The 26,219-nt window shown below is 42.1% G+C and overlaps 1 protein-coding gene across 3 annotated transcripts in view; it reads right to left on the bottom strand.

Moving 5' to 3' along the window:
* The window catches only part of VPS8 (VPS8, CORVET complex subunit), an 86,800-nt gene that overhangs the window by 54,761 nt on the left and 5,820 nt on the right, over positions 1 to 26,219 (bottom strand). Inside the window, exons 5-17 of one of the 3 annotated variants that reach the window (XM_026855426.1) lie at positions 24,867 to 24,921; positions 20,881 to 20,886; positions 15,959 to 16,083; positions 14,322 to 14,408; positions 12,853 to 12,920; positions 12,069 to 12,222; positions 11,917 to 11,976; positions 10,978 to 11,085; positions 7,618 to 7,698; positions 6,484 to 6,654; positions 3,849 to 3,923; positions 3,136 to 3,171; positions 886 to 955 (exon numbers count right to left, since the gene is read on the bottom strand). In XM_026855426.1, the coding sequence (XP_026711227.1) occupies positions 886 to 955; positions 3,136 to 3,171; positions 3,849 to 3,923; positions 6,484 to 6,654; positions 7,618 to 7,698; positions 10,978 to 11,085; positions 11,917 to 11,976; positions 12,069 to 12,222; positions 12,853 to 12,920; positions 14,322 to 14,408; positions 15,959 to 16,083; positions 20,881 to 20,886; positions 24,867 to 24,921 (1,096 nt within the window). Of the gene's footprint in view, positions 1 to 864; positions 956 to 3,135; positions 3,172 to 3,848; positions 3,924 to 6,483; positions 6,655 to 7,617; positions 7,699 to 10,977; positions 11,086 to 11,916; positions 11,977 to 12,068; positions 12,223 to 12,852; positions 12,921 to 14,321; positions 14,409 to 15,958; positions 16,084 to 20,880; positions 20,887 to 24,866; positions 24,922 to 26,219 lie in introns of all 3 variants that reach the window. The other 2 variants (XM_026855424.1, XM_026855425.1) reach the window with 2 other exon arrangements.

Raw genomic sequence — 26,219 nt, forward strand, 5'->3', positions numbered from 1 at the left:
TAATGGAGGGCTGTCAAAGACTGCGTACATGAGGCTAATTGCTGGAGGATGCCTTGATGCAAAGAAGCTGAATTAACTGCAGTATAAGGGGAAAAAAAAAATCTTAAATGCCAACTCAAAAATACAGTAATTTTTTGAATACTGAAAAACTATCTGTTTAATCGCTTTATATCCATGCATTAAAATGAGACACATCTTCAGATACTAGCAGTGTCACAGGAGGAGGATCTTATCCTGAGAACTTGAGTCTCATCTGTCAAAATCATCAGAAGTTATTTGCTGAAAAGTCAGTATGTGCAGTCCAAATCAGACCATTCAAGTGTAAGTTTCTGGCATAATTAGCATGTTTATCATAACAAACTAAATGCTCACAAAGCATCCTCCTTTGTAGGAAACTTGGTGCCAAAATCCAGCAGTTCTTTCAGTCAGTTGTATAGTCAGAGCTGACCTGAATGAAAGATCCTGTTCGGCATTGCTGACAGAACATCACACTGAATATTACCAACAGGTCATGCATGACCTTCAGTAATATTTTAGCAGGCTACATATTCAACACTGGGCTCCACCTCCTTCATGGCAAAGTGACAACAGATAGGAGTCACAACACAGACCAACTCTGATGTTCATTTGAAAACAGCAGGCTGAGAAAGGGACTATGAGTCTAAAAACCAAAAATCAAACCAATCCACATAAAGGTGGTGTTTCCATCAAACCCAAAGCAGCACATCCTACTTTCTCTCTTCAATTCAATTCTCTTCCTTTTTTTTTTTTATTTTTCCTGAAAAAGTGATTTCTGTACATCCATAGGTTTAAAACCTTCCACAGGAGTTTCAATTAAAAAAAACCCCACAAACCCAAACTTACCTACTACAGCCTTTGCTTTACCTTCATAAAAAGACCAAGCTAGAGCCAGGGCATCCGTGAGACGCTCTTGTTTCAGGAGGTGGTCAACTCTCTAAAATAATAAGTAATACTGAACCTTAGCATTACAGGAAAGATGACCCCCTTGTATTTAAGATCAGCATTTCTCAGTAGTGGGATCCCTGACAGCAAAGGGGAGGAAACCTCAGAAGACCTCAACACATTGCACTAAAGGACAGTATCTCAAAAAGATTCTCTCATATGTACATTTTCTGCTGGACAGTTAAAAAAGACTAAGAAATGTCAGGCCGCAGTACATCAAGTCCCTGTGGGCTACATTTTAGGTTAGATACTCGATGGATGGAGACCCACAGCATCAGTGAGTGTCTGCAATCACAAAGAATAAAAATTTTCCATTCCCCATCCTTGCCTTGTCACTTACAGCACAACAAAACACTCTGCCATGTTTCCATCATATCCTACACTTTATTTTCTCATGAGCTCACACTCAACCAGGATTGAAGATCACAAGTATTTTCTGCTTTAAGGAATTTTTAGTATACAAGGTTGAGCACCACTAGTCTTGATGTGTTAGGTCAAAATGCTAAAGTGCTACTTGTGAGATTGCTGCATCTCAGCCCAGCATTCTGTACTGCAGCAAGAACTAACTCTCAGCTTCACACTCTAATCCCTCACATACTCAATTACAACTCTTGATTTCATCCCCTACAATAAAGAGGCCTGCAGCACAACAGAAACCATACAGTACTTTAGGAGGTTGGCACAGAGCATTTAAGTTGTGCTTGACCTCTGAATTCCAGGAAAAACAGTACCTGAAATCATGGGTCAAAGCAAGACTTTTCATTAACAGTTTACTAAACCAAAGTCAGTAGTGAATGGCTGGAGGGAAAACTAGCAGCGGAAAGTGATCTTGGTAACTAAAAGCAGCAACTGGATAAAAGTTCAATAGAGCTGTGCATCTTACTAAAGGTCCCGATACAATGTCATATGGAGGAGCTAATAATCATGAATGAGTACAGGAGCCATAAAGCAGGTAACAAGAAAAATGGTGAAGGTTGCTGCTTAAAGGAAAATTGTGAGACTGGAAAGAAATTACTACTGGAATTCCTTGAAAATCAACCTCGAAGCCCCCTTCTACACAGTGATTTGGTCAACTAACTTGGCATAAGCTGAATTTACTAACGAAGTTTGCTGATGACCAACTGCCAACATGTGATGTGAGACCCTAGACCAGAAAGACAGATAAAACAGGACTGCCTCTAAAGCTGGGTAATAGAAGTATGATGCAATCCAGTGGTACAAGCAACTTAAAGCAGAACTCAGAATTTGGCTATGGGGTGAATCTCCAGAGTGCCACAAGCCACTGACATCATGTAGCCAAAGGAACAGCAAAATAAGACCCAAGGATGCATAAGGAATGACCTATCTAGTAGAGACAGTGAAAAACAGGTGGCGTTGGGCATGACTTTTCTAAGACTCTACCCAGAGTAATACACACCAAAGTGTTTACTTATGTTCAAGAAACTGAGCACAAAGGAGGCGCAGAGAACAGTGACTATGAAAAAAGAAAGGAATGGGAAGGCAATCTTACACGAGAGTGATGAAAGAGCTTTGCTTAGCCTTGCAAAACAAAGTCTGAGAGAGAACATGCATACACTGAATAAATATACTGCAAAGTGATGATCTAGAAAGGAAAAACTGCTAACTCAGTGAAAAGAGCAACACAGGAACAAATAGACATAAACAGATCACTAAGAACTTTAATGTGGAAATTGACAGTGTTTCAGCTGTCAGAGAAATAATGTTCCAAAAAAAATCTTCTACCAAAAGAAACAAAGATCTAAAATCCAATGATCTTTCTAGGCAGTCTTTGATGGATTTTATGATGTAGCTCCTACAGCAGCTGGAGACAAAGTACAGTGAACCAGATTTCCTTCCACTTCTGTATGCTTACCTGGGAGACTGACACAGTCCTCTGAAGTCATACATTGCACCAACTCTTATCTTGTTGACAGAAGCTGAAATATGGCAAGGCATTATGCCCTGCTTGGGAGAACAAGGTCTCCGTTCAGCCTGCAAGTTTATAGCATCCCACCATGGAAAGCAGTGTACCTACGGTGCTGGCTGTGCGTAGCAATCAGGGATCCTCACCACAACGCTCAGAACATGCTTCACAACTGCTCCCTCCCTCCTCCCAAACTATATTTAAGCAGTTTGAACCTACTAAGCCATACAGTTTTCCTCTCAATGTACCTCTCTCCAGCTTCTCAATGCCATGACGTGAACAGACTAGAAAAGAAAAAAAAAAAAAAAAGAGTTGTTTACTTACAGTTGCTCATGCACCCTCTGGTATCCCACAGACCCACCAGAGCATACTGGTACAGATGAAACTAAGTAAAGCAACCCTCAAGCTTGGCACGGCAGGAATAAATTGGATGTTCACATTTAACAGAAAACATCCTTTACATGGCCTTACAACCCATCTGCTCCAAGATACCATCTCTCACTTCTTCCCCTGCTTCCACATGTCATCCTATAGGCCACCTCTCTTTGCCTTTTCACAGACAGCCTGCACTGCAGAATGGGAAAATGAATAGGATATTCCTTTTATCATTCCATCCAACACAGTCTAGTTTTCCCTGCTGTCTCATTTTCTTCTGTTTACTCACTAGCACATTTAGGACAGAGAAATTGAAGCTTAGAACAGAGGAGATGTCAGCAAAGTAATACTAAATCTACCCTGAAGCAGCATGAACCAGGATACCATGAAGCTATGACAATGTCATATTTAGCCCATACCTTGGCTAAAACCAAATTACTGCACATTTCTTTCATCCCATGACATACATGCACAAATAACCCACGCCTGATTCACATCGTAAAATAAAAAATTGCCCTTCCGCAGAAAATGAGCTACCTTCAACAGTGAATGCCCCATCTTTTTATTAAAAACTCCCCACATTTACCTTAGTTCCAAGGTAAAAGATCTGACCACCACAGCTGCTGATGGACTGATAACAAGCTTTCTCTCCAACCAATGCCTACAGGGAGAAAATTACATGCAAGTAAAACTGCTTTTTGTTGCTGTAAAGTTTCCCAAAAAACATATATACATGTGAACTTTAGGGACACTTTGTAGTTCAGAAATCACAAAATGAGGATTAGGAGAGACCACCACAGATTGCTGGGAAGATATAAATAAAAAAAACTCTGCTGGCACTCCCTCTGGCTTGTGAATGCAGCTTAAAGCACTACTGAGCTCTGACTGCCCAGACTGACAGAGTCACAAGGACCCACAAGCCATGCTGTGTGTCTATCCTCAGATGCAAAAAAAAAAGTTATGGGAGCTTTTTCCTTACCATCTGTTTCCTCACAAATCTTCCTCAAGAGTAAATGTGTAGGAGACACAGATGGAAAGACTTTTGTTGAAGTGAGAGTTGCTACAAGAAAAGTTTGAGTGCCAGTAACTAGTGTTCAAAAGGCTCTATATGGGCACATTTGCTATGTGAGAAATGGAGGATCGCATCAAAATCAGAGGTTTTACCACAGTGCATGGGCAGTGCTCACTTCCCACTCTGCTGCGCAGTTACACCAGCTAGAGCTGTCTGTCCTGTACTTCTCTCAGTCTGGTCAGGTAGGGGGAAGCTTCCTGGGTCTCTTCCCACTGCTGAAAAATGTGTCCCTAACAACACTCCAACCTGCTCAGCACAGAACCTAAGGCTGAAGCAGAAGATAATCCCTGCATCTTTCTTTAGATGCTGCAGTAGAAGAATGGGGCCTCACAGTCTCCATCCACAAACACAGCATCTCTGAAACCAGAATATCTCTTACAGGAGAAGCAACCTCATCTAAGATTTGCCTTCCAGAGTCTCTGTAGAACTAACACAGGAAAAGGTATATTTCTGATCCTCTGAGACATGAAAAAAAAAGCAAGCTTCCCATCAGAAGTTGTCCTTGACTCAATTGCTCTGGAATAGGTTGTCTTGTAATTCCTGCTGAAATGCAGGGAAAGAGACTGCCTGTTCCATATCCTCAGTGTTTCAAAATGGCATTACAGACTTCAGATCTCACTTGCCACTTACAGTCTGTGAATGAAGTAGGGGTCTTTTCTAGACTCACAATAGCATTTTAACAGGCAGTACTTATTTGAGCCCACCAGTTTTTCAAGTTGCATGTCTCTGGATTTGATAATCACCACAAGTCCTCACAGGACTCTGCAGAATTTCTGGAATTGCATGAAAGGCTCTGAATAACGACATATCCTAGCAAGGAGAGCTCGTATACCACCTTAGTGCCAACCTGTAGCTATGTTCTGTGAGGTTGTGCCTGGGAATTCCAGGCCATATAGCAGGTAGTACATAAGCTAATTTAGACTAGACTCCACCTTCTGCCTCTTTCTTCCTCAGCCTGCATCTGCAGCACAAAGAAATGAGAGCAGATAAAGCAGTGAAAGCCAGATAAACAACAGCTATGTAGATCTAAAGGCTGCAAAGACTCCTCATAGTGCTTCTTCCAGTCTGAATGGCCAGAATTCTGTTCCTTGGTGCTCAAAGGGAACCATGACAGAGGCCTCTTTTTGCCATCCTGCATTGTAGGCACTTCTCCTTGGGTTTCTGGAGCTGAGTCATGACTATATGCTGGGCTTGAAATTACAGCTCCAAACTACAGACCCACATGAGCCTTCTGCTAGTTGTTTGGGCCAGCAAGTCTCACAGGGCTATAGCAGAATTGAACAGGAATCATATCGTCCAGCTGTAGAATTTCAGAACCCCTGGGCTAACTCTGGTGAAGCACTGAAAGGCTTGAATGCAAGGATGGAAGGCCCTTTCCTACACACACTCTTGGCAAACTGTTTCCAAAATAGAGAAACTAGTTTTCTACTGAAAGCAATAACCTGTCCCACAACCATGGCTTTGAAAAAACCTTCACAATGGTGTGGCAATACAAAACCAACATCAAAGTGAGTCTGCATCTGAAGGCACATGTAGGTTACAGAAGCTGTCAGGAACCACTGAAATTAAGACCTACTTCAGGAACAGAACATGTCCAGACACCATCAGGGTTCAAATAAAACAAATAACAAGCATGAAAGTCAAAAGAAACTGACAAATAAACAAAAGAGGAAAAAGTAGAAAACATAATGCCTGAAGTGTTGCAACCTCCACTAGTATGGATGGTTTGGGTTTTCCACTTCAAACAAGAAAGAAGTACAGTACCTACAAGCGTATGCAACTTGTTTCATCCTCTCTACCCCTGCATGACAATCCATGAGACAAGGTCAGGGAATGCATGTACTGCACAGGCACTGCCACAGCATAGTATTTGTGGCATAGAGAATAGAAATGCCTGTAGGAATCCTTGAAGGATAAAGCACATCAGCTTTTTTACCTCTACAGAGTATTACAAAGCTTGGTAACTTAAGAGCAGCTCATAAAAACATCAATGCACAGAAAGAAACATGAACTGTCTGTTAGGTGGCCACATCAGTGCTGTGTATGATTTCTGAAATGCTTCAGAAAGGCTCTTTTCCCCAAGCTCTAGACTTCCACTTAGGGCATATCTGAAACAGTCAGCTAACACAAGCAGGTCATTAGTGCCTACCAGGGCTTCGCTGACGTTGCCTCCTGTAGCCAGTGATTTGAAGTGGCTGCTGTTGTAGACTAGCTGAACTTCGGAGATCTCTATGGTCTCCAGCTCCTCCTGTGTCTGACGATCTATAACGTGCAGCTTCTCCACACTGTCCAGAAGCACTGCTGTCCGTGAGTTTATCCACTGAAAAAACAACAAATTGCAGATTTCAGCCACGCATACACAATTAGAGGACAACTAAACAGGCTTTGGCCATATCCCTGAGTATCAATACTGGAAGTTCTAGGATGGCTAGTAGCTTTGTTACCATACACGGTCACAGCACACATGCATAACCCCAAAGGTAAAGATAAGGTGGCTCCTTCTGAAATATCATCTTACCCTCTTCATGCACTATTTAGGCTCTAGCACACTTCCTACCCAAAGGTCTCAAACCCAAGAGTACTACAACACCTGTCAGGAGGTAAATATGGCATCAGGAGGCATTAAAGGAGAAATAGTACATCTAAACTTAACTCGAAGTCTGACATTAATATTCTGCTTTTATGTTCAAAACCATGCAAATAAAGACTTTTTTTCACTGCTTTCACAATATCTATTTTTTTTTTAAACAGCCAAACAAAGTCCAATCTCTGTGGATGTCCATCTTGGCATTTTGTTTTACTTGCTGTATTCTGTAAAAGTGTTTTAGAATTGAACAATTTCTTTTGTTGAAAGCATCAAATAATTACAGTACTTTAGAAAACACCCATATATAGAAACACTAGAATTTTACTGAGCCAATTACAAGCTTGCATTCTTTTTAGTGATAATACAGAATAAAAATCTTTCTTGCCAGATTCTCTCTGGCTCTTGAAAATATTTCCTCAAAAAGGCTACCCCTCCTTCCAAAGAAAGGACACTATTGTTGCCTCAATACTACTAATTTTTCATCTTTTGGCTACCATTTGCTATTTCACTTGTGCTGGTTCTCTACCAGGTCCCAAGTTTAAGGACATCTTCGGTTAGTTAGTCCCAGATAAACACAGCCACTTCCTAGGCTACATTTGTAAAGTCAGCGGTATAGAACTAAAGACTATTGAGATACATTGACAAGAAAACTAGTGCGCAAAAAAAAAAAAAAATTAACCATCCTGTAGTACTTACAGTAAAGTTGATGAGGTCATAGTGTAGATGAAGCTGCCTCTGCTTAGTGACATGTATTGCACCAGTATCATCTCTCTTTACCTAAAAGAGAAATCAGACAAGGCTAACTCAAACTCAAACACTTTCTTCAGCTCAGCATCACTGTTCCCAAAGGGCATCAGACCAACTCCAGGAGTCTGAAGCTCCCCTCAGACAAGCACGCTGAGAGTGGAGTAGCAGCACACTCCCTCCTCAAATGGAGCATGATGTCTCACTTTCAAAACCACTCATGTAAGTGAGGAAACAGAAGGCTCTGAGCAGGGGGCAGTAAAAATATACGTCCTCTGCTGGATCAACTTTAAATCATTTATTTGTACTACATGAGTTGTATGTCGTCAACAATTTGGCACTACATGTGTTCAAGGGCTTGTTGCCCCCTGCCCCACCTCACATATTCTATAAGGCAATTCAGTTTCTAAAAGGGGTGCAAACGCCAGCACTCGTACAGAGAGCACCAAAGCAGGACTGATTCACATTCTGACTCTCAAGGGGCTCAGCCCCACTGGATTACTGAACTGAAGGAAGACGTTGCATGACAACTCCCAGTCAAAGGTTCTCTCTCATGTCTTCATCAAGAGATGAAGAGTCTCATCTCTTCGTCATGCAGGAATTACTGTGCTTTCTGCCTGTAAAAGTCAGAACTACAGAACACTAATGTGAAACTGGCTTTAATTAATCATCATTTAAAAAAGCATTCTGTGAAGAAAAATACGGGGGTTTTACACTTTGACAATTTGAAGTACAGCAAGAGAGACCTGAATTCAGGTAATATGGCTGTTCAAGTAACCTGTATGCAGAGGAGCACCACTGGCCATAGCCAAGCTGGGTATCTGTGCAGAGGCTTGTGCTATTGCACGGACAGACATCTCCAGCAAAACAGGCTTAAATGTACACCCTTTTCTTTCTCTCCAAGTTTACCAAGAGAGAAGATAAAGGGGAAAGAGGATTCAATCCAGACAGTACAATGTATGGGTGCTTGAGTAAAGCTTAAGGTCCAAGATAAAACCAGAGCTGAGAAACAAACTTAGCACTCCAAAGCCAAAATGCCAGATTTTCTGGAACCTAGGTACTGCTCTTGTAAGAAATCAGACATGAAATCACCTTCAAACAACCGTATTTGCATGCAAAACTTCTGTAGATCTAAACAAGATGAGCAGCATGCCCTAAAGTCACATGCCAGCAGGACCTGAAAGCTGTTATCTCTTAGTGATTTAGACAGGTTTTTTCCAGACTCATTTTAAAGCAAAAAATAAAACGGTATCTCAAATTCAAGTGATCTCCCCAAAAACAATCCACATTCTACTACCTCCAGTAGAAATGAGATAAGCTGCATATCAACACTTTTGGAATGCATAAAGCTCATGCCTCCAGATTGTCTCCACAGGCTCTTTAGGAAGAACAGGCAGGGGTGATGAGGAGGGAGGTCACCCTCTATGTGCAGCTGGGGTGCAGGGAGCTCTGACTGGGGATGGGTGAGGAGCCGAACAAGAGTTTATGGGTCAGGATTAAAGGGAGAGCAGGGACAGATGTTGTAGTGGGGGTTTGCTACAGGCCACCTGATCAGGAAGACTGAAGAGATGAGGCCTTCTATAGACAGATAGGAGAAGCCTCATGTTCACAAACCCTGGTCCTTATTTGGGACTTCAACCACCCCAGTGTCTGTTGGAGGGACAACACAGCAGCACGTAGGCAATCGAGGAGGTTCCTGGAATGCGTTGATGATAATTTCTGTCTCCAAGTGATAGAGGAGCCAACAAGGAAAGGTGCTATGCTGGACCTTGCTTTCAGCAACAAGTTGAGGCTAGTGGGGAATGTGAAGCTCAAGGGCAGCCTTGGCTGCAGTGACCATGAAGTGGTGGAGTTCAAGATCCTTAGGGCAGTGAGCAGGGCACACAGCAAGCTCACTACCCTGCAATTCAGGAGAGCAGCTTTTGGCCTCTTCAGGGATCTGCTCGGCAGAGTAACACGGGATAAAGCCCTGGAGGGAAGAGAGGCCCAACAAAGCTGGGTAATAGTCAAGGATCACCTCCTCCAAGCTCAGAGGAGGTGCATCCCGACAAAGAGCAAGTCAGGTAAGAACACCAGGAGGCTGCATGGATGAAAAAAATCCTCCTGGACAAGCTCAGACACAAAAAGGAAGCCTACAGAGGGTGGAAGCAAGGGCAGAGAGCCTGGGAGGCATAGAGAGAAATTGAGCAGCCAGGGATCAGGTTAGGAAGGTCAAAGCCCTGACAGAATTAAATCTGGCCACAAATGTCAAGAGCACCAAAAAAAGCTTCTATAGGTACGTTGGTGATAAAAGGAAGACTAAGGAAAATGTGGGCCCTCTCTGGAAGGAAACAAAATTCATTACCTGGGATATGGAGAAGGCTGAGGTCCTGCACATAGCTTGGGGCAATGCCAAGCACAAATCCAGGCTGGGCAAAGAGTGGATGGAGAGCAGCCCCAAGGAGAAGGACTTGGGGGTATCAGTGGATGGAAAACTGACTGTGAGCCAGCAATGTGTGCTCACAGCCCAGAAAGCCAACCGTGTCCTGGGCTGCATCCAGAGCAGTGTGGGCAGCAGGGCGAGGGGGGGATTCTCCCCCTCTACTCCACTCTCATCAGAACCCCCCTGCACTGTTGTGTGCATCTCTGGGGCCACCAACAGCAGAAGGACACGGACACACATGGAGTGGGTCCAGAGGAGGCCATGAGGACGCTCAGGGGGCTGGAGCACCCCCTGTGAGGACAGGCTGAGAGAGTTGGGGGGGTTCAGCTGGAGAAGAGAAGGCTTTGGGGAGACCTTAGAGCGGCCTCCCAGGACTGAAAGGGGCTATAGGAAAGATGGGGGGGGATGACAACTCTTTATCTCTGGGTGTACAGATAGGACAAGGGGTAATGATTTTAAACCAAAAGAGAGTAGATTTAGGCTAGATACAAGGAAGAAATTCTCCCCTGTGAGGGTGGTGAGGCCCTGGCACAGGTTGCCCAGAGAAGCTGTGGCTGCCCCCTCCCTGGCAGGGTTCCAGGCCAGGTTGGACAGGGCTTTGGGCAACCTGGGCTAGTGGAAGGTATCCCTGCCCATAGCAGGGAGGTTGGGACTTGATGATCTTTAAGGTCCCTTCCAGCCCCCAAACCATCCTGTGAGTCTCAGGGAAGGGCACCACTGACTGCTCAAGAGCAGTGACCAACAGGTTTGTTTTCCCAAGCTGGTTGCAAGTTGCAGACATCCCCAGCATGTACACATACCATACTGTCACTGAGACAGAGACACAGTCAGCTGCATATGTGAATAAGACATAACTATCTGAAAAGCAGCATAAAACATCCAAGGCTTACCAGAAGAAAATGAACAACATCTCCTCGACAAAATGCAAGCATGGGGTTCACAGAGTTCTGTATGGCCACAAAGTGCCACGCCAGAAGAGGGACACTAGAAGGGTCCATCTGTTAGACAAAAAGCACAGCCAGTATTTAGGGTACATGCAGCAGAACCTCAATCCCAGGGCACAGGCTGTTCATCAGCTGCTACTCACTGACTTTGCCATGTACACACACAGGCTGTAAAACAATTTCCTGGTCTACTGACACCTGAGCAGTAGCTTGTGCAATTTGGTCCAGCCACACAGTTTAGGGGCAATGTGTGTCTCTTGGAAAAGTGGATAGCCACTCAGAACAAAAGTGGCTGCTGCTTAATGTAGATCCAGTCTCATACATATTGATAGACTAAGACAAGCAGCAGCTTGCTAGCCACCTTATCTCCATTCTCCCCATCTAACATATCCCACACCTTCCCCCTGCTGCTTTTTCAAGAATTATACCAGAGACTAGTGAAAGCAAATAACTAAGAGTTTAGAAGATTGTTTTGTCCTCTAAACCCACTTTTTTCTCTGTCCCTGCAATTAACGGCTCTATGGTATGTTTTTTATGTAAAGCAACGGCCCCAGTCCAAGGTGACTGTAGCCATAATAAGGTCAACATCTCATCTGTGAGTGCATCCAGGCTGCACCAGGGAAGACAAAGCTGAGGGGCTCCAGCGTTCCTTCTTTCCTACTTACTGAAGAAATTCAGCATCTTCACACAGGTAGAGCTGAAAGGAGTCTTTCTGCCTCCTATCTGTCCACAACGTGCACACATCAGACCAGTTCCACAATGCAGAGTTTACTGTGTGCTGATAAAGTAGCGATATGAAACACCTGGTCCTAATCTCATCCCCTTCACTCTAGGAACTATTTGTAGCCATAAACCAAAACGCAACTGTTTGGCTTCATTACTCACACGACCGTAAGGAAAGGTCATCCACACTTTCAGAGATGGCTTCAGGCCAATAACCAGTATCTTCAAGAAAAACAGAAAGGTAAAATAAATTGAGTATATAGCAGAAAACTTCTCCTTTGTGATTTCTCACACAGAGGCAAGCAGCAAGTTACCTTTGTTAAGGAGGCCATGGCCAGCAGTGAATACTGGGTGATAGGATGGTCTCTCAGCTCAACTTTTGCATGTAATGGTTCAATACAGCAAACTTCCCCCTTTGAGCCACTGAAGAGACATCGAGATTCACACGTTCTCACTCCCATAACCCTCCTGCAAAGAAGAGAAGTCAGATTGGTGGCCAGCTATCACGAAGAGATTAGCCCAACAATCTCATGAAATCTCAAGAGTGATCCTTCATAAATATTATTTTTAAGAAGTCCTTTACACAGCTCGAGGGATCACTTTTAGTGTGCCACTGAAGCAGTCCCATACAGCTGCTCAATACAGACAAGAATCCTTAAGATCTTATTTAACAGTAAAGTTTTGGAAATTCCTGAACATGATGAGACTCCCTAGACTGTCAATCCTTCCTCCTCATCCCTCCTCCTCCTGAAGAGTCCAAGAAAAAAAAAAAAAAAGCAGTTACTGCAGGGCAGCTCTCGCTATTGAAACAAGGAAAAGCAAGAGGCAGCACTTTTATGACAACTACCAAGAGCCCAGAAGGAATGCCAAGATTCTGGACAATACACTGATACCTTAATAACTTAGGCTATTCTTTGACTATTACACTGCCAGATAGCATCTTGCTTCAGCTGTGAAATTATACTGTAGCCCTAAATTATACCTTCAACATTCAGACAGTTTCTTCATTGGTTCCAATGGGATTTTTCGCTTAGGTTTTAGAAACTATGACCCAACATTAGTTTCTTGTACTTTCTATGGGTAAAGTTATCATCTTACTTAAATGACAGTTCAAATACGGAGCCTCCGCTGTCATTGCAAATTGCAAGCGTCGGGTCATCTGTAAACTGAGCAGATAATTAGATTAAAAGCAGCACTAAGAAATAAACTACAAAAAATGGGTAGAAAAATCTATGCTATGGCGTTATTAACAGTACACAGAAGTACAAGTATTGTACTTACCAGAAAAACACCTTTAACATACAACATTGAGACAATTACTAGCTTTTTTTATGTGTAAAAAAAGCAAGGTTTTGTGTTTCATCTTCACCCCTCCGGCAAGTCCTGTTGCTAGATTCTGTTACAAAAGTCCCGTTACTTTTCTACTGCAGCTTAGAACTACAACATACCAAAACCTGTCCAGCCTTGAGCCCATGAGTTGGTGCCAGAGCTGGTGAATAGGCTGCAGACAAAAAAAGACCAAAACCAGAAACATCCAGAACTCCTAATGATATCAAATAATCAAGATAAGAAAGGGTCACAGCCATAGCTGAGGTTCCCTTCTGGAGGACTTTGCAACCCAGCATCTAGCAGCACAAGCATCTGGGCAGTGCAGCAGTGTCTGAGTACTCTTCAATGCTGGTACTGCCAGCGGGTCGGGAGCTAGAGAAGGGGACAACTAGGAGCAGAGGACCTGGCACAGGGGCAGAGATGGAAGCGTGGGAGATGTAGCAGTAAAGGGGCACCTTCACACCCACAAAACATTTTGGTTAGCCTGGTCAGACAAACCAGCACATGAGAACCTGTCCTTGAGTAATGTGCCCTATGAGACCCACTACACTAATTCCATGTGTGACACTGTATGGGTCTGAGATGTCTCAGCAAGATCCAGGAAAGGAGAAGAGAGAAGAGTTTGGGTGATGCACCAAAGTCACTGCTCTGACCAGGCTGCCAAGGAGCATTATGCTCTGGTAGGAGAGGTCCACGTAAAACAAAGTCATGCACAAAATCAGATATGAGTTTCTATGCGAGACAACAACACTATGATGAACAAGAAACTACAGATGATTTATCTTTCAACCCAAACATTCTCAATAAATTACTTGAAAAACTGCTGCCAGAAACTTCTTTCTGCACTTCAGACTCCTGTTTCAAGTTGTCAAGTCATGTATCCAGTTCAAACCACAGCAAGTTTTAGAGAAATGAATTCTAGCAACTAATTCTTCATAGATTTTGACATCAGAGAAAGGAGTTATAACAGACAACAACTGTTGTTTTAGTACAACTCACAGCTGGTAATATTATTTCAGCTCTCAAAATACTCATTCTTTTTTAAATAGAATTTCTGCTAGTTTTTCTCATCTCTGGATACTGTTGCCATATAGCTCCCAGCTAGCTGCTCTCATCTGTAAATCTAAAAAGTACTACACAAAAAAAGTCAACACATCAGACTGGACACAAGTGTCTGCGCAAGACAAAAAAATAGAAAAAAAAAATAGCATACAAGGAGTACATGTAGTGTTTGTTACCTTGATGTGCAAAATGGCTGTTCCTGGTGGGTGGGCATCTGTTATTGATCGTAGCAGCTTCCCACTGGCCAGATCCCACATTGTGATCTGCAAGCAGACTGTTCTCAGTACACACGTTTACTGCCAAGGAGTTCTCTCCATCACCTTGTGCATCAGTACATCAATAAAATTCTACACTCCCAATACCATCCTGGGTTACTAGGGTCTTCATATCAAAGAAAAGTGGTCTGAAATCTGTTCCTACCCTGTTTTTACAAGCAGTTTACTGATCTGCTTATACTCTTGTTCACAACACTAGAATTATCTTCACAACTGTGAATCACACCCTTTTGGCAAGCTCTCACCACCTGCCCAAACTCACTCACCTCACAGCTATCTGCCTGATAACACAATTAAAGAATGCAAGATAACTGTGCTACCGCACAACACTGTTCAAAGTGGCATTTTTCTCTCACAGGATCAGTGAACAGTTGAATAATCTCTGCTAACACCCGTCAGCAAAACTCAAGCATCTCCCACAGCTACCATGAACCTTGTCACTCGTGTCTCTCTGTTTGCTCAGCATGACAGGTCAGGTAGGAGTATACAGCTTGGCTTGAGCTTAGATATTAAATTCAGGCAATTTCTCAACTAAGCAACAGCAAGTCATAAACTGTGTAACTCAGGAATATTTAGCCCAGAAGAGCTGAGATTACAATTTAAATCAAACTTTTTATTGGAAATACTATTTTATATGGTTCCATAAAACTTTATCAAAGCTTTGTAGACCGGATGATTTCAGAACTGCTGCTCCAAACTATTTCATCTGAGTGTCATTTAAGACTGATCACTGCTCTGCATGGATCAAATCTATATTTCCACATGGTCTGGAGCAGTCTGTCATCTAGTCCATAGGCACTGAAGTGTGTTTTAAACAGAATTAAGGTGAAAGCCAAAGGAACAAAATGAAATTAAACTAAAAAGAAAAAAAAAAAAAAGCAGCCGCCTTTGTATTTTATGGACCTCTACATTTTACCAGATGAACTTCTATCCATTTTGGTTTAGGTTTAATCTTACAACTTTTGTTCAGGAATCGCTCTCTCTCTTTAGGTTCAGAGAAGGGCATAAAACTACAACAGTAAACTCAGATCCTTTTTCCCCCACATTCAAAAGCTATGCTGCTTCCATCATACAACAGAAGGTATTAGTAAATATGAACTTTGGGGCTGGATATGAGTTTCAAGAATTTCAAGTCAACACCACAGTAAAAACTAGCTTTAATTACAAAGCTTAGATTTCACAAAGTGATCTAAAAAGACTAAACTGGTTGTCCTGGTGTGCCATTGCACATTTCAGTTTATAAGGAGCAAGACTTATGTCACAAAGAGCCACGATTAATTGAATCCTTCAACATATTCTGTGTTACCCATTTCTTCCACAGAAACCTACCCCAAATAATCTGAGTTAGCTCACTTGAATGCAGGAATTGGTTGGCCAAAAATACCTCTGAGCAGATCAAGGCAGGCACACTGCTTTTCAGCCCCAAACCAACTACAAACAGATACATATTGAGTGTGCTAGGCTTGGAGCTGTTGTCACCTCTGGATAGCATCTGCAGGAGGGCAGAGCACTGGACCGTCCCATCCGACGGGAATTACCTGTCCTTTCGCAAAGCCACACAGGAGCCTCGAACAGTCATTGTTGATACTGAGAGCAGAGATAGCCCCATACTGGGCCCCAACAGCAGTGCTGCCCAGACACAGCCGAAGAGCCTGGTTTTGATCTAGAGCAGAACAATTAGTAAGAAATTAAAGAGAAGGAAAGAGCAATTATTAAAATTAACATAATGCAATTTTTATTTAGACAATTCACTTGGGGTACATTCATGATTCACAGGCTTGCAGTTAAGTTATTTGAAAAGAGTTTACAAGATGAAGGCACATATTAGTACAGAGATAGTGGGACACTTGCAGGGAAATACAAAAATTTTTAAAAGTATGAAAGAGGTGCAGGCAATATGGAAATGCAGAGGTATTTCAAACTGAAGAAACTATTTAGAAAAGTCAAAGCAATATCTAGATTTCCTTTTGCTATTCTGCAATGGTGCTTTAAGTTGTAGCAAGGATGACAGAAAATTAATTCTGTCTTCTGAGCCTTAAGTATATGCCAATTTGAACATCCCCAATGCAAGCTTTTGGTAAGTGTAATTTTACATAACCTTTATTCCTCAGTTTTGTTGGTAAAGGCCAGAAGCTGGAAGAAGAATGAACTTGTGTCTCCAGGCTGCACAGGTAAAATGCTTGATGAGTTCTATTGCACACAGCTCTTACATCATAAGGAAACAGCAATGATCACTACACTGTGACAGAACTTCCCTTCCTGAGACACTGGCTACAGCAAAGGAGGTGCTAATGCCTGCACAGCCTCCTAGGGACTGGACTGCTGCATGGCCCTGCCCTGTTGTCCCCTGCAGACAACAAACAGCAGGCACTTCTGTCTGCGCCAAGTTCTTGTCTGCTTCCACAAGTGACTAAAAATTGCTTTATGAGATGTTGCACTTCAGGCATTATGAATGATAACCTTCTACCTGTCTTTGGTACATTGCCCTTAAAAGCTAAGAAAATTATATTCTGGATCTGCTTTTTCCACCTCTGTCTCATTTTGTCCTGCAAAATTTTGAGTGGGGGAGGAAAAAAAGAGATGCTTTGTGAGGACTGTTGGAATGAAGACTGGAGATCTGAAATGCATCAGAAGCACCACAAAAACACTGCATGCAGGACTGCACCTTGAGCAAGGAAGGGAAATGACAGGATCCAGGGAACAGACAGCAGCTGAGCACCAGAAATCCCCTGGAAGAACTGCCCAAGGTATGGGACATATTTCTCCAAGTTGCAGCACTGCTAGCAATGTGCTAGATGTGAAGCAGAGCATGGATGTCTCCCTGATTTCTTCCCCCATACAAAGGGATGCATTAATCAGTCTGCACAGATTTGATGGCTGAGCACACACAGAGCGGGAGTCACCTTTCCAATTTCTACCAGTACGAAGAGGCATTAGTGAAAGGACTGAAATACTGGCAAGAAAAGTACCTGAACTCATGGATTACTCTAAAGCACTGTTTAGGGTGAGGGGAAAGAGGCTAAGGCCATGTTCAAACACTTTTTCCACTCTATTCCTTGTTTTCCTGCATCTGCGTCAAAAAACTCATCTGCTGTTGTGGCCCCCAAAAAAGTAAGAATTCCTTTTCCTGCGAAATCTGGACAGTGGTAGCAGGGATAGAGAGGGTGTTACAAACACTTCTTCTGCACACCAAATGAGACAGAGCCTACAAGAGACAGAAAGGCCATGCTCTGTCTTGCAAATGCACAAGGAAGGCTCAGATATTACAGAAAACTGTCAGTTTTGATCTAAAACATGGCAACAATAACGGTCAATAGGATACCATATGTTATGGGTGCTCAGAAACATCATGATTCTTGTGAATGTTGAAGAACTCTGCTCTTGAAATGTGTGGGAGGAAAAGAGAAAGGTGCCTTCAGTTGACCATACCATCTCTTCATCATGTGTCAAGCAGCCCAGGCAGTTTGAAAAAAGCTACCTGTTCTTCATGGACTTCTGCTCTGCTGTGCCTGCCAGCACAACACCTGATGCCGCATGGAGCATCTTTTTCTACAGTCTGACTTATGCCAAACACAGAACAGGGGAGTTGCACTTTCAAAAGAGAATTGACATTTGCTTGTTAACAGTTATTATAAAAACATTTCATAAAGATACTGCTACTACTGTAAGAGATACTCCGTTAAACTATAGGTAGATGAAGATTATTTTTCACAGTTAAATAATCAGAAACTGTGCAAAACACTACTTTTCATTAGCCTTCCAAATGAATGTGACACTGTTGAAGATAAAATTCTGAAAGCTGAGGAGAATATGAACGTTCAAACTGGCTGAACCTACATGTACAGAAGCAGCTCTGAAAGTTCTGACAGTCACACAAGTTACTGTTTAAATATATATCTAAATTTTATAAGCCTTGACACTCATGTTTAACTAAATAAAGGATATATATATATAATATCCTATACTGTGAATGGCTGCCATCAGTCACTGCAAAAGAGGAAGATGGAGCCAAAACTACTTCAGTATCACTATAGCAAGAAGTTAGAAAAGCAACATGCAATTCATTGCATCTGCCACTCAAGCACAACACAGAGCCTTCCTGAAGGTCAGTCTGATGCCACGGAGCCACAGCAAACCACAGCACCTTCTGCTCCAGGGGCCAAGCAGGGTATTTCTGCCACCAACTCTAGTACCAAGTACAAGGCAGTCGAAACGCTTCAAAACTAAGGCCATTGCTCTGCACACAACTATCCTTATTAGGATAATAACAATCATCTTGGCTGGAAAAGCCCTTGAAGCTCCTCCAGTCCAACCATGACCCTCACCCTGACCATTCCCAACACTCCACCAGATCCCTCAGCGCTGGGTCAGCCCGACTCTCCAACCCCTCCAGGGATGGGGACTCCCCCCCTGCCCTGGGCAGCCCATTCCAACGCCCAACAGCCCCTTCTGCAAAGAAATCCTTCCTCAGAGCCAGCCTGATCCTGCTCTGGCAGAGCTTGAGGCCATTCCCTCTGGGCCTGGCGCTGATTCCTTGGTTCAAGAGACTCATCCCCCCTCTCTGCACCCTCCTTTCAGGGAGTTGCAGAGGGCCAGGAGGTCTCCCCTCAGCCTCCTCTTCTCCAGACTGAACCCCACCAGTTCCCGCAGCCGCTCCCCAGCAGACCTGTGCTCCAGACCCTGCACCAGCTCCGTTGCCCTTCTCTGGACACGCTCGAGTCATTCAATGGCCTTTCTGGGGTGAGGGGACCAAAACTGAACCCAGGAATCGAGGGGCAGCCTCACCAGTGCTGAGTACAGGGGCAAGGTCCCTTCCCTGTCCCTGCTGGCCACGCTATTTAAGATGAAACAGAAGCTATGTGATGGAAATAAACATCATTCTTTGCCATGCTACTAGAAAACACCTTGACATCACTGTGACAAGGGTGTACAAGATCAGAACAGGTCAAAGAAAAAGAAGAAAAATCATGGAAGATTTCCATGGAAGCTCAGAGAACACAGAGCTACAGCTGGAAAACAAGTTCCCCACAGATATATTCTCCAAATGGTGTCCCTCAAGTCCCAATGAAATAATTCCTGTTCCAGAGGTCTGGAAATACAGTTCATTTACAAAAAGACCATCTGCTAACTGCAGCTCTTGCTTATTAAAGGCGAATTGCATCCTGTTCCTTTCACTTCAGCTTAAACCTGTCAATAAGTCAATAATCTGTTTCCTCTAAGGCATGAAAAAGGAGAATCTGTCACAGTTTTCTCTGAAAAGGGAACAGCTTCAGAATCACTATTACTTCCAATCCAGCTTTACACCTTTATATATATACCCATATAAACTTTCAAATCCATTTTCTTATTTCCTCACTCACAATGTCAATTCAAAATAAACAAAGGTGGCTATCAATTGTAAAAAAAAAATGTTTTTAATTTTGCAATTTACATAAAACAATTCTTCATCTGAAAAATTTTTGGCAGTAACTACTTTTGTTGTTCTCAAAGTCTGAAGCCAAAATGAGGTGGCACTTTGATACAGCTCAACAAGTAAAGAATAAAAGCAAGTTTGTGAATATGAAGTAAGTCACTTTCCAGAACAAAGGGATAAGCATACCACTCCTCCTTAATTAAGTTATTAATTCTCAGGTCACTAGGTTTTCATCAAGATCTTTTCCTTAAGCCATGATTTTCCTGAGTTTAAAAGGCCTGCTTTATTTCCCCAAAAATTTCTCAAATATTACAAATAGGTCCTTTCCTGCCACCTTTATCAGGCATGGTAGCAGTAAATGCTCTCCCAGAAGGTATATCCCTCCTGGGCCTGAGAATCGGGAGGACAATAGACAGGGAGCTAATGGGACAGGCTGCAGACACCATCTCCCCTAACAACACAGCAGCTGTCCCCTAAACCAAGGCAGGCACCTCCTCTCCTCCTCTTCAGCTAGTGAAACGATTACTCAGAGCAGAGGTTAAGTCAGACCACCTGCAGCTACCACATGAGGAACCCACGGCTCCCTCCTCAGGTGCAGAACCACAGGACTTTCAGAAGTTGCTGCCTGCTTGCATGGCTTTCACAGAGTTTCTGGATTCTGGCTCTTTGAACTGGGTTCCTACTCCATAGCGCTCCCACTTGACAACTCTCAGGCAGAAATAGATGGATGATAATCTCATGGGAGAGCCTTTGTCCTACCCCAAAATAATGCCTTTACAAACAGCTACGGACCTGACACCCTAAAACACAAATAGCACATTTAGCTGTTCCTCTGCTGTTCCTGCCTGGAGAATTTAGAAGTGTGCAATGCACATGCATTCAATAACCAGTTCCCAGACTTGCCAGTAGTATTATCCACTGACTGGTTACTGCACTGCCTTACTTGTTGCTTATCTGGTATCTCAAATTCTGGCACAGACAACATGCAAACTGGGCAAGACAGGAGTTGTTCATGCAGGGTACATGCACAGTGCAGTGTTACTGTACCTTTTCCTTTCCAGTCCACACAGAAAGGGCAAAAAGAGGAAAGAAAAATCCAGAAATCAATACAAAAGAGTGAAGTAACCAACAGCATATATGTGATTATCTTCAAAGACAGAGAGAACCTTCAGATTTTGCAGATAGTGTTTTCCTTTTGTTAACATTTCCCCTTTTGATTTATTCAAGTAATAGCTAGTTTTTTTAAACCAGGGGTTTAGAAAACATGAAATCGCTGAAGAAAAATGAGTTCATAAATTTGGACTTCATTGTATTGAAGACTAAAAAAAAATCTGAGAGGAAATAAAACTGGAAGTTCACAGTGATATAACTGGTAAAACTATTTTCATCAGTTACCATCAGCCAATCAACTCCCCATTAACTTCTAAAAATGACCAAGGTCCCCAAAATCTAGTTTTAATGCTGTCTTCAGGTACTTACACCACCTGTTCTCTCAAGATATCATGCTACTTCCACACCTCAGCAAAGACTTAGGACACCACCCATTAAGTTTTACTGCCAACAGAGGAAATAAATGGTTCGATGCCAATCAAAACAAAGTTTAGCTATATAGAAATTTTCTGCTCAGAACATAAAGTCTCCATGAAAAATAACTCACTGAAAAATTTCAGTGAGTTCTGTTTAAGGGCTAGTTTCTGAGTAGTGTAAAAACCTCTTGGCTCTTCTAGAAAGATGAAGGAAGAAAACCTCAGAAGATTGTTTATTGTTACAGGCTTGCTGGGAGAGCACTTCTCCACCGCAGCGAGCAATCCTCAAGGAAAGTCATGGCACACAGCACCACTATTCACTTGCATAATGCTCACAAGTTTTCAGACAAGTTTCAGAAGGAATTTGGCAAAAGGATGGCCCTCATTTATATACCAAAAAAAATCCCCCAAGTGAGCACATCACTAGAAAGGTCATGTTCCTAAGGCACAAAAAACTGTCATTATCTAAATGTGGCAACAAAGCATCAAACAGAAGATAAACTACCTGAAAAATAGGTAAAAAATAAGAGCACGAAACTCTTCTCAGTAATGTCAGATCATGTAATAAACAGCATACCAGAAATGGCAAATTGAGAGGTTGTTAGGAATTATTTTTCCCCTGCAATGTCGCCCTGGAGCAGGTTACCAGAGGAGTGTATGCACACACATTTGCCCGTTGGGCAGTATTTTCCATCCATAAGAGTTCTTCAAGACTTGGCTAGACAAGGCCAGGGCTGCCTTGACCCAGTTATTGGTGACAGTCCTGCAGCAAACAGGGTGGCTACAGGGCCCCAGACATCGCTTCCTAACAACACTTCTGCAACACTTACAAGACGCCCAAGAGTTAGCATCTAATCCAACTCTAATCCACATGAAAAATACTGTTTTTCAAAGGTTAGGTGCACAGAGAACTGTATTGTGATAATTTTTCAAGAGCCAACAGAAGCATTCAAAAAGGCAGAATGAAAGCTACCCAAGTCTTCCTTAAAAAGGACAAAGCAGGCAAGAGGAACAGGTGGACTTAAAAAGAGACAAATGAAATAGCTACATAAAGTAACATGTATGAAAGAAAAAATAAAATATCTTCTAGTGACACAAAATTATTCAGAGAAATTTGATCATCAGCAGTGTTCAAACAGAAAATGGAACTACATTTTGCAGGAAAAAAAAGGTGATGTTTCATTGTACAGTATAAACCATGCACACATCTTACAAAACTTCAGGGAGTAAATCTCATCCTAATTAACACACCTAGTAGAAAAATATCTCCATAACAGAAGATGCAGAACATGCAGAAATGGATTGGTCTACAGGCATAAACTGCTGGTTTAAATTACAGACTAAAACCAAGCCAGAACACTAATCCTCTCTTTTTGCACACAAGGTGGCCTTATCCATATCCTGTGAGGATTTCTCTCTGTGCAGATAGAACCGAGAGCACTGGGATCAACACCCATTTTAGTTACAGAAATGACAGAATTTCACAGAGAACAGAATTGTACAGAAACATTCATGCTCGTATCTGAAACAAGTTTGGGTGATGTTCTTTCATTCCTCATCACCTTTAAACAGACTCACAGAATAACTTCAGTTGCATGGGAGTTAGGGAGGTCTCTGGCCCAGTCCTGCTGTTCCAAGCAAAGTCAACGAGATCAGCTTATTCAGGGCCTTGCTGAGCTTTGAACACCCCCCCAAGGAAGCAGACTCCACACCCTCTCAACTCTTCTCAAACGCTTCAACAACCTTCATGCTTCATGGTGAAAAATCTAATCTGAGCTTCCCATGTTGCAACTTGCCTCTTACCTAACACCATGGACCTTTAAGAAGGGTCTGAGTCTCTCTCTCCCTTTCCATCAGATAGTAGAAGACAGCAACATGAAGAGCCCCTCAGCCACCTTGTCTCCACGCAGGAGAAACCCAGTTCTCTCAGCCTCTCCTCACTCATCATGTGCTTCAGCCTGTATTCATCTTGGCGACCCCCCTCCACCGGGCTCACTGCAGTACAACGATGTCTGTCTTGTGCTGAGCAGCCCCAAACTGGCCACAGAACATCAGATGTCATCTCACAAGTGCAGAGGAGAGTAATAATTTTCCATACAGCCCAGTATGTGGCTGTACAAACAATAACTTCATGTGTTTCAGACTACACAGCCTTGCAAAGACCATGGCCAAAATAACAGTAAATAAGTTGGTCCAAAGTAATCAATGCCATAACAAAGAAAACTTTGATTAAACACTCTTGCACTGAGCAGAACAAAGTAATCTTACCAAATACATTAACTGAAATACCATAGCACACTAAGCACCTCAGACATTCAGTGGTACATCCTCTTAAACAGGACTTGATGTAGAAATAATCACAACAAAGGTAAGAATGCTAAAAAGAATCTCTCTCTATTATGACACCTGCAGTGAACAGTTTCTTGTTTAAAAGCTTACTGACTTCATAGTGTCTGCATACAGAGAGAACAACAGGAAAATCAGAGTAAAAATGCATTCCATAGTAGTGATATTGGACATCTCCACATACTCGCCAATTTTTAGAAAAACTATAAAGATCTACTACTAAAAACTCAGTAAGATCATGTGTTGACTGTAGCAGATAAGAAGTTATTTATGTTGAGATTAAGCACATCCTGTAACTGTTTCAATACCAGATTAAGTAAATGCAATCAAAGAGTTTAATATCTAAATATCCAGGAAGGCAAGTCTTACACTGTCACAGTCTCTCCCTTCCTTCCATTGTACCCTGTCCCCCGTAACTTTTGGTCTCTCGAATAATTTCAGCCAATTTTGAAAGAAAAGTAAAACAGATAATGAAATTTCTGAAACTGTTAAAATTTGGTGCTGCATACACAAAATGTGCAAAAACTTGACGCATAAGGTGAGCAATTCAAGAGTTGTTCTCACACAGTTGGTAAGCTGGATAAACAGAGGCAAAGCTCAGAAACTTTTTTAAGAAAGTTTGGTGATAAGAGGAAGGAAAGAATAACAGAATGAAGGGACACAGAAGTGACTGGTACAGAGGAAGGTCAGGGAAGGAGAAACCTATGATGCAAGCCTGCAGGTAGCCATGGCTCAGAAGTTCCACTTCCCAAAGAACACATTTTAATTTCCCTAATCCTGGCAGCTATTATGTCATAGGGGAGAAAAAGATTAATACTGTATGAGATGATATTCTATACTGGTTCTGGTTTCCTCCACATGAAAACAGAGTAACTTATATGTAAACACAGAAAAGACTCTAGACAATTGCCACAGAGCTAAATTTCTTAATATCAGTGTGCCAATCTTTGACAAAGAAGAAGAAATATGTGAATAAGAACAACTAAAGTATTATTTGTACTTTATTTCTTTCCTGAAAGAAAATCACATTTAGCACAAAATGAATGTATTAGAAGAAATCCACCCTGCAGTTCTAATCCAGGCTGGTTTTTTTTGCTTGTGTTTGGGGCTTTTTTAGGATCATTAAAACGCAAGTAACTCAAAACTTTATTTTTAACTTACCAAATATCAGTGCTAACCCATGGGAAGTCCCCACTGCTATCAGATTTGATGCTGCCTGAAACAGTCATGCAGAAAGATTGAAAGTAGAAACATAAGTCACAAATCCAGCACTTAAACTCTCACTTCGCTCATGCAAAGTTTGCCAAAAGGAGAAGATTTAAAAGGTTATAGACATAACCATTTTCTAATTTATAAGTGACAAGCAGTTCCTACGTGTAAGCTAGAGAAGTATTACACTTGAATGACCATCACACAGATTTTCTCAAGTTCAGAGGGCTGCCTTTTCCTCTGCTGTTTGAAATTCAAATGCTCAAGAGCAGTACCCACAGTGAAATTTCTTCTTTGTAAAGTCAGCCTCATTCTTTTGGCATAGTAGCTGAGTATAAATACTCAGAGGATCTTTTTCTCATGCAGCTGCTACATCCTCATCTGAACTCCTCTACAACCCTGGGTAGCACTGGTCCCATGAAGAGACAGTCCCCAGTAAGGCCAGAGACTCCAACTTCCTTCCATGGGGAATTAAAACACAGCTCCAAGATTCTATTGCACTTGCAACTTGCACCCAATTAAAAAAAAACTTAGTAGAAATCACATAATGCTGTAAATATATTAATGTTCTACTTTTTATTTCTTAACAAGTGTAAGTCAGATTAAAAAAATTAAGTGCTTTAATGTCTGGAGTAAGTACAGGTTTTTATCCTGTGTGCACATCAGTCACAGCATGTTTCCAATCCTGCTGTGCAACCTTTTGCCTTAGATGTAACTAGGTTTTCTTCCTTTTTTTTAAAACAAAAAGCATAACTTCTGATGGATTGCTGCTGCTACTACAGTCAAAGCAACCAAGCACATCTTCAGTTTATTTGAAAAACATTAAAACTCATTTCAAAAAGGGAGAACAAATCCTCACTGTATTTCACCTCCTTAAAATGTTTCTCTTCTCCTTTAATTATAGGCAGCTTCACTTCTGATGTATTTTAATTAGTATGCTTGACTTCAAGAAATTTAATGCAAATTGCTAAGCAGGAGTATCTTTCAGACAGGCTTTTAGTGTAATTTTGTATTTTAAGGTCGTATTTCAGTTACATCAGAGCCATAGAGACTTTGAACCCATCACTTTATGAGCACTTCAGTTTAAGTTTCTTAAAAAAAATTGTTAGGATTCAAAGCAGTAACTGGCAAAGAGGCAGCACCTGGAGAAATTCCATGTGTTCAAGAGATAAACACTTACCTTGAGAGGGAAGGTTATGTGTTCAACTAACAAGCCCCAGTGATGACATGAAAAATGGGAGAGTGTGGGGCTTGACCAGCAGAGGGGCAGCTGGGCAGTTAAAGGTTGAATTCTGCCCCCAGGAA

Source organism: Athene cunicularia, assembly GCF_003259725.1.
Source record: "Athene cunicularia isolate RWA chromosome 9 unlocalized genomic scaffold, athCun1 chr9_part2, whole genome shotgun sequence".
Taxonomy (NCBI): Eukaryota; Metazoa; Chordata; class Aves; order Strigiformes; family Strigidae; genus Athene; species Athene cunicularia.